The 7,103-nt window shown below is 53.6% G+C and overlaps 1 protein-coding gene across 1 annotated transcript; it reads right to left on the bottom strand.

Annotated features, from left to right (window-relative positions):
- Window positions 1-343: 343 nt before the first annotated feature.
- FOXI3 (forkhead box I3) lies at window positions 344-6,238 on the bottom strand. Its single transcript, XM_025453872.3, has 2 exons — window positions 5,548-6,238; window positions 344-2,867 (listed from the first exon to the last, which is right to left on the bottom strand). Exons 1-2 carry the CDS (start codon window positions 6,221-6,223, stop codon window positions 2,236-2,238), a joined length of 1,308 nt encoding a protein of 435 aa, XP_025309657.3. The 5' UTR covers window positions 6,224-6,238; the 3' UTR covers window positions 344-2,235.
- Window positions 6,239-7,103: the final 865 nt, after the last annotated feature.

Below are 7,103 nucleotides of genomic sequence, written 5' to 3'. Positions count from 1 at the left end.
TTGGTAGTAATGGGCTGCTTGTGGCCCCTGTGAGGGCTACTGCACCTGAGAAATACTGCCAGCTGGTGAGACCTTCCAGCACCATTTTGTTCTGGAACAGAAACTGTCTGGTGCACTTAGTTTGATCTAAGAACTGTAACTGCTAAAAATCATTAAAATGCTCGTAGGCCTATAGACCGTCCCCAAAGAGTAACTGTTTGGTTCCAGCCTTTCAGATGTGGGCAGGTGTGACAAATCCAGGAAAAACCATTTGCTTTCACTCTCATCAAAGTCCCCCCATGGTAGCTTCAGTGTCAGGCCCCTTACATCTCTATTCCTTTAGGAAAGAAGCTAAAAACAGAAATGCCTAAAAGTGGCCAGAAATCATCCCACTTAAGAGTTTTATTTCATGTAATTCTCAGCATGCAGTGTACTTTCTTGGCAAAAAAAATTTTTTTGTCCCAGTTTACATTATAAATTAATTTACAAATATAGAATTGCATTAGAAACAATATTCAAAGTCCATAGGATTTTTCACATAGAAAAATATCCATAGAAACTGGCTTCTGTACATACAATCTAGGGGTAGGTAGTCTCTTTGGCTGTCTTTCTCTGTAATATTTTAAAAAGTAATGGTGATGTTATGTATACCTCAATAAACTGTTTAAAAATAATTTTCTGTATTGTATACTTCAAAATAAAAATTTAAGAGTAATGCTGTGAGTCTCAAAAAATAATACACAGGGAGAGGTTAAAATTTTCTTACAATGTACTTGTGTTCCTTTTTCTAAAAAAATTAAATCCCCAAACCAGCAATGTTCCTGTCAAAGACCCAACAACATGGTAGAGGCAATTCAGGACATTATCTTCATCTTAATGGCAGCTGTTCCAATAAAATCCACACTTATCTGTTTCAATTAGCACCTCTTAGATAAGTTCAAACAGTGGCTGAGTATCTGCCATGGACCAGAGACACTAGGCTGGGCACTGGGAGGGTGACCACAAACACTATTCAAATGAAGATACCTCTTGAGAAGTAAAAGGGAGTGCTAAAAATAAATTATATTTAAAAATTTTAACTGGTTTATTAGGAAGCCATAAAAATTCCACTTAAAAACTATTTTTAATAAATTCTAGTATCTTGCTTAAAAATGGAAAAATTAGGACACATGCTAAAAGGCCTGGGATATTAAGTTAACTAGGACCATGGTCACCCCCCGCCCCCCAACCTCAAGCATATAGCATCAGAAGGCAGGGGTGATGTCTGTCTTTGCTGCTCAGGGCAACATCTCAAGTGATACTAATTTCAACCAGAATCTTTGGTTAAATGAGATACGAGTTCACTCTTATCCCCAATATGCTAACGGATAATGGCACCTTTGTTTTTCAGAACTAGAACAAACCTTCCAGCACCCGCCCTGGAGCCAGAGTGCCTGGACCAGATCCTGGCTCTGCAACTATCTGCGTGACCACCTTGGGGGAGTTACCATCTTGGAGTCACACAGCCCTCACAAGTGAGTAGTAATCATACCTATCTCCCAAGGTTGTTGTGAGGGTTAAATGATCTAATATGCTTCTGAGCGCCGGGAACAGTGCTCGGCAGCAAGGGCTCGCTTGGGCAGTTTTGTCGCTATTAGGATCTACCACGGTCCAGACGCAGAGCCTAGGTAGAGGCGATGCGTGAGCTGGATATAGCTCAGAGGATTTGTGGGATGTCCTAGTGCAGGATTTTAAAACTTTAATTAGTGGCAAATAATGCAAATGGAGGTTTCCTAGAAGAATCCAGATTATGTGACTTCTAGAAAAATCAGGATGCTGCCAGACAGGAAATAACTGCCCACACAGCAGCCTTTAGCTGGTCAGTCTCGACTCACTCCCTACCTGCTTCAGTTGCCAACTGCTACCTTTTCCTACCGTTTTGTGTTCTTCATCCTTTTGTGTTCTAGCTGGCCCCTGGACACATCTGTGCTCATAACCCTGCTATACAGTGATGAACAAAACAGACATGGTCCCTGCCCTCGCGGGGCTCACAGGTACTCTCCTAAACAGAGTTGAGGCGGTTTTCTCTCCACGAAGGCCCTCATCCAGAGAAACCTGGAAAAGCTTGCCGGGCTGGAGGAAGAGTCAGCAGCTACCATTCCCCGGGGACTGCCGAGGAATGCAGTATCCCACACTTCCTACCCCAACCTACAGCCTCGGCAATCCGCATTTCACAAGAGCTCAGGTGTGCATATTCAAGTCGGAGGGCCGGTTGTCCTAGACCTCAGAGCCCTCCCGGGGGTAGATGAGGCTGTTGACCATGCTGAAGTTGTAGAAGGGGCTGCCGAAGGGGCTGCTCTGACCCCCACTGGTGCTGGCAGGGAAGGGGCTGTAGTAGGAGGACCTCTGGCCGCTGCCGCTGCTGGCACCGTTACTGAGCTGCAAGGTGTCCGGCGGGGCTTCGGAGGAGATGCAGCTGGCCGGGAAGGCGCCGCTGGAGGACAACGGGGTGCCCTGGATCCCTAGGTGGCGGCTGCCCGGGCCGGCCCGCTGGGCGCCTCCACTGCTGCTGACACTCAGGGTGCTCAGGCTGCTGAAGAAGGTGTTGAGGCAAGGGGCGGAGGAGAGCAGGGATCCTCCTGGGGAGGAGGCAGTACTTTTGGTGCCCTCGGGAGGCTCTGGGGACTGGGGCGGCCTTAGCAAAGCCGAGGGGCTGTCTCCTTCCGGCTTCCCGCCCACTCCAGACCCCAGTCCTGAGGAGAGCCCCTCTTCTGACTTGGTGGTCCCTGCAGCCACCGTGGAGGTGGAGGCGCTGCTGGCCTCTGAGCGGCGCTTTCGCTTCCGACGGAAGTTCCCATTGTCAAACATTTTCTCACAGTTTGGATCCAGGGTCCAGTAATTCCCCTTCCCTACCGAGAGGAGAAAAGAAACACAAGTTAGAGAGTGACCTAGTGCATGCCCATGTACTCGGCTTCAGTTCTGGAAGGAGGAGCACAGACTCTCCCATTTAAATGCGGACAAAGATGGTCCACCCACTCTACTGTTTAAATTTATCCTTGTGGGGAGATTTTCTTCTTCACCTTCAAGGAGAAATCTGGAACAACTGGCAGTGTCTGCTACCTGAATCTTAAGACCTGATTTTAGGCCCAAAACACCCCTTCCCCCTCCGGACCTGTATTGCATGCCCTTGCAAAATCCTGGTGCTGCTTAAATGTGAGCCTACATTTCTTTATCAAAGTAGGCTCAAGAATAATACCCATTTCATAGACTGATTGCGAGGGTTAAATGAGGTCTCCCAACAGTAGCTGGCACACAGTAAACAGTGAAAAATCACTATCTGTTATTATTTGTTGAAAGGGCACAGTATTTGCCCCTAAAAAATGAAAACAAAACCAGCACTCCACTGGAAAAGGCAACCTCAAATACCCAATCACTTGTCTTGCCACACAAAAATTACAAAAGTTACCGGTGAGCCAACTGTTTTAGCAATACCTTGGATAAAACATTGTTCAGGGGGCAGGAAGATCCTGGAGTCTCCATCCCTTCCTCACCTTGAGCAGGAGAGGCCTTGCATCTCTTGCCTGCTTTTCCTCTACCAGCAGATTTCAAATCAGAGCCTCATTTAATGTCTGCGGCCAGTCTTCCGCTTAAAAAATTTCCCTCACTATTTAGCACAATTAAAGTAAAAAAGATCTATCATCTTGGAGGATTTTTCTCTCAATAGCTTTTCTCACTTCCAGTAAATAGAATCTTTGGCGTGTGGAAGCACTGGTAAACCCTTATACCATGTAGAGCGCTTTATACGGACGATGACTTCAGTTGCTCCTACAGCTCCGTGGAGACAGGCAGTTATTAGTGCCTTCATTTTTCAGGCAGGAAAACTGAGGGCAGATTGGCTAGTAACCTGCAGTACTCCCAGTTAGCAATGGTCAAACCAGGATTTAAGTAGGCTGGCTCTAGATTCAGAATTCGAACCTAACCACTGTGTTAGGTTGCCTACACAAACTAGCACACATTCCTCCAAACCCATTATCTTCATTAACACATCTTTTGCAGATAGTTGCAGAAAAAAACCTTATTCTTACAACTACCATCTAAATGATAGTACTTAGGGACACCTGGGTGGCTCAGGTCTGCCTTGGGCTCAGGGCGTGATCCTGGGATCCAGGACCGAGTCCTGCATCGGGCTGCCTGCGAGGAGTCTGCTTCTCCCTCTGCCTGTGTCTCTGTCCCTCTCTGTCTCTCGTGAATAAATAAATAAATCTTTAAAAAAATAAAAATAAACGATAGTACTTGCACCTATAAGAACAATTATATTGTGCCCCTTAGTACCACATGCTTTGACATGACACTAACTAAAGATATCAACTTTTTAGAAAGTCCAAAAGAATACATATGACAATTAACTTGATAATCTCAGGTGATTTCGCGGTCAAATGGGGAAGCTGCATCTTCTAGAACTGTATGCCCTGTCCAACACAGTAACCACTTGCCACACATGGCTGCTGGGCACTTAAAAAGTGGGTAGCCCAAAATGTGGACTCAAACACACGTAGGATTCCGAAGACTTAATACCCTCCCCCCCCCCCAAAAAAAAAGAGTAAAGTATCTCAGTAATGATTTTTATATTTGCTATGTATTGAAACAATATTTGGGGTTACTTAAAAAAATATCAAAAGCAATTTCATCTGTTTCTTTTTACCTTTTTAAAATGTGGCTACTAGAAAACTTAGTCTCCCACGTGATTTACATTGTAATTCTTTTGGAAAGCACCACCCTAGGCCAGGGGCAGAACATTCGGAGCATTTACACAAAATCCTGGATATCTCTGTAGTGTGCAACTGAAACCTTTCATTTCTCTTTCCCCCATCACACCGCTGTCCCTACCACCCCGGTCGCTAGCTCCTTTTGAAAACCTCTCGTAGAATCTTGTCTCTCTCCTTTTTGAGCGCCCCCTCCGCCTCCCCCGCCCCCTCGCGCTTCTCAGGGGAGGAAAACCACTCACAATACTGCGCTGTAACCCAGCCTCCTCACCTGCGGGCTTGGAGCAGAACTCCGCAAGCTGGCGGTTCATTTTTACATTCTAACACAGTAAAGGCACCAAAACACCACGATTTGCGGGACCCAGCTAAAGCTCTCGGGTTCCCCTGGAGGGGTCTCACGAGGCCGGTGTCACTCCCTGCTCTCAAAGCTCTCTCAAGGTGGGCACTTGTTGCACGGAGGGCCCGGGCGGGCTTTGGGAGGCGGCTGCGGGCAGAAGTGCACCGGGGCCAGCGCCTGCACGGCCTGCAGCTGCTCGGCCTCTCTCCGCCTCTGGCGTGAAATGCGATGCGATGCGATTCTCAGCTCACCGGAATCCCTTCCGAGTCGCCCCTTATCTGGGAGCCACGCGCGTCCTTACTCCTGACCCACCTCCCTAGCATCAGCTTGGGGCGCTCACCGCCCGGGGGGTGGGTGGGGGGTCTGTGGGTGTCAGGGGCGAGCTCCACCCTCTGCACTGCCCGGCTCCGAGGATCCCTTTGTCCTCGGGCTCTTGTGGCCGCCCCCGCCCCCGCCCCCGGCCGGGAAGCACCTGCCCGGCGCCCTCACCTGGGTCGTCCTCGTCGCGGGGCACCTTCTTGAAGCAGTCGTTGAGCGACAGGTTGTGGCGGATGGAGTTCTGCCAGCCGGCCTTGCTGCGCTGGTAGAAGGGGAAGCTGTCGGCCACGAACTGGTAGATGTGGCTGAGCGTGAGCTTGCGCTCGGGCGCGCTCTGGATGGCCATGGCGATGAGCGCCGAGTACGAGTAGGGCGGCCGCACCATCTTCATCAGGTCCTCGCGGCTGGCCATCGACAGCCAGCCCAGCTCCCCGGGCGCGGCGGGCCCCGCGGGCGAGGCGGGCGCGGCGGGCGCGGGCTGCGCGAAGGCCCGTTGCGCGCAGCCGAAGGTGCCTGCGGCGGGCGGCGCCTGCAGGAAGGGCCCGGCCGCGCCCCCGGGGGGCGGCGGCGGCGGCGGCGGGGCGCCCAGGTACGCGGCGGCGGCGGCGGCGGCGGCGGGCGGGCCGCCCACTCCCACGCCCACGCCCACGCCCACGCCCGGCCCGTTGAGCCACAGGTAGGGGTTGGCGGCGGCGGCGGGCGGCGCGGCGTAGTCGGCCAGCGCGTAGGGCGCCCTGGAGGCCGGGGGGGCGCCGGGGGCGGCGGCGGCGGCGGCGGCGGCGGCGGCGGGCGGGGGCAGGCCGGGCTGCGAGTACACGCCGAAGTTGTCGCCGCAGTACAGGGCCATGTCGGCGGCCGGCGGCGGGCGCGGCGGGTGCGGCGGGTGCGGCGCGGCGGCGGCGAGCGGCGAGCGGGGCTGGTGTCGCCGCTCGGGCGAGAGCATCCCTTTGGGGGCCCACCCGCGGCCCCGCCTCGGCGACCGGTGCTCGGCGGGGGGGTCGGCGGAGGCGCGCGGGACGCCTGCGAGGCGGCTTCTTATAACCGTCGGCGGCGCGGCTCCTCCCGGGCCGGCCCGGGGCTGGGCGGCGGCCCCGCGGGCCCCGGCTCTCCACGCCCCCGCCCCGCCCCGCCCCACCCCACCTGCCCGCGCATCCCCGCCCCGCCCCGCCCCGCCCCGCCCCGCCCCGGAGCCCCTCCTCGGCGGGCGCGGGAGCCGGGGAGCCCGGGGCTCGGGGGCTCGGGGGCGCGGAGCGGGGAGCCCGGCGCAGGCCGGCGGCGCCTCCCGGGTGAAGGCGACGAGCGCCTCATTCCCAGCCGAAGCGTTCAAAGCCCAAGAACGAAATAAAACAACGAATATTGCGACCGAGACAAGAGAACCCGAACCGTACAACTGTTTTCTAAGAAGCCCCCGAGATGAGCCTGGGCGGCCGCTCAGACCACCTGCCCCCCCCGCCCCCCCGCCCCGGGGGTTTCTACCTCCTGCACCTTAGGTGGTTGCAGCCACTGGATTCACGGCCGGTCTCACCTGTTCGGCTTCGGGCCGAAAGCACTAGACGAGACGAACATCTCTTGGGGGTATACGGTAGATCTTACTAAGGGGCGTCCTTGGAGGGTCCCCTTCTGCTGGGGCTTCTGTGATGGGAGGGACCGAAGTCGTTTCTTTTCTTTTCCTTTTTTTTTTTTTTTTTTAATTTTCAAACCGAGTCTCTCAACGCGTAACTGTGTGT

This window comes from Canis lupus, chromosome 17, assembly GCF_003254725.2.
Source record: "Canis lupus dingo isolate Sandy chromosome 17, ASM325472v2, whole genome shotgun sequence".
NCBI lineage: Eukaryota > Metazoa > Chordata > Mammalia > Carnivora > Canidae > Canis > Canis lupus.
This window is presented reverse-complemented; position numbering and strand designations above follow the sequence as displayed.

Bases quoted from the DNA above. Each gene is read 5' to 3' on its own strand.
- FOXI3 (XM_025453872.3), bottom strand. From the start codon at position 6,223: ATGGCCCTGTACTGCGGCGACAACTTCGGCGTGTACTCGCAGCCCGGC. The intron at 2,868-5,547 runs GTGAGGGCGCCG...TCCTCTCGGTAG, and splicing joins CCGCGACGAGGACGACCCAG to GGAAGGGGAATTACTGGACC.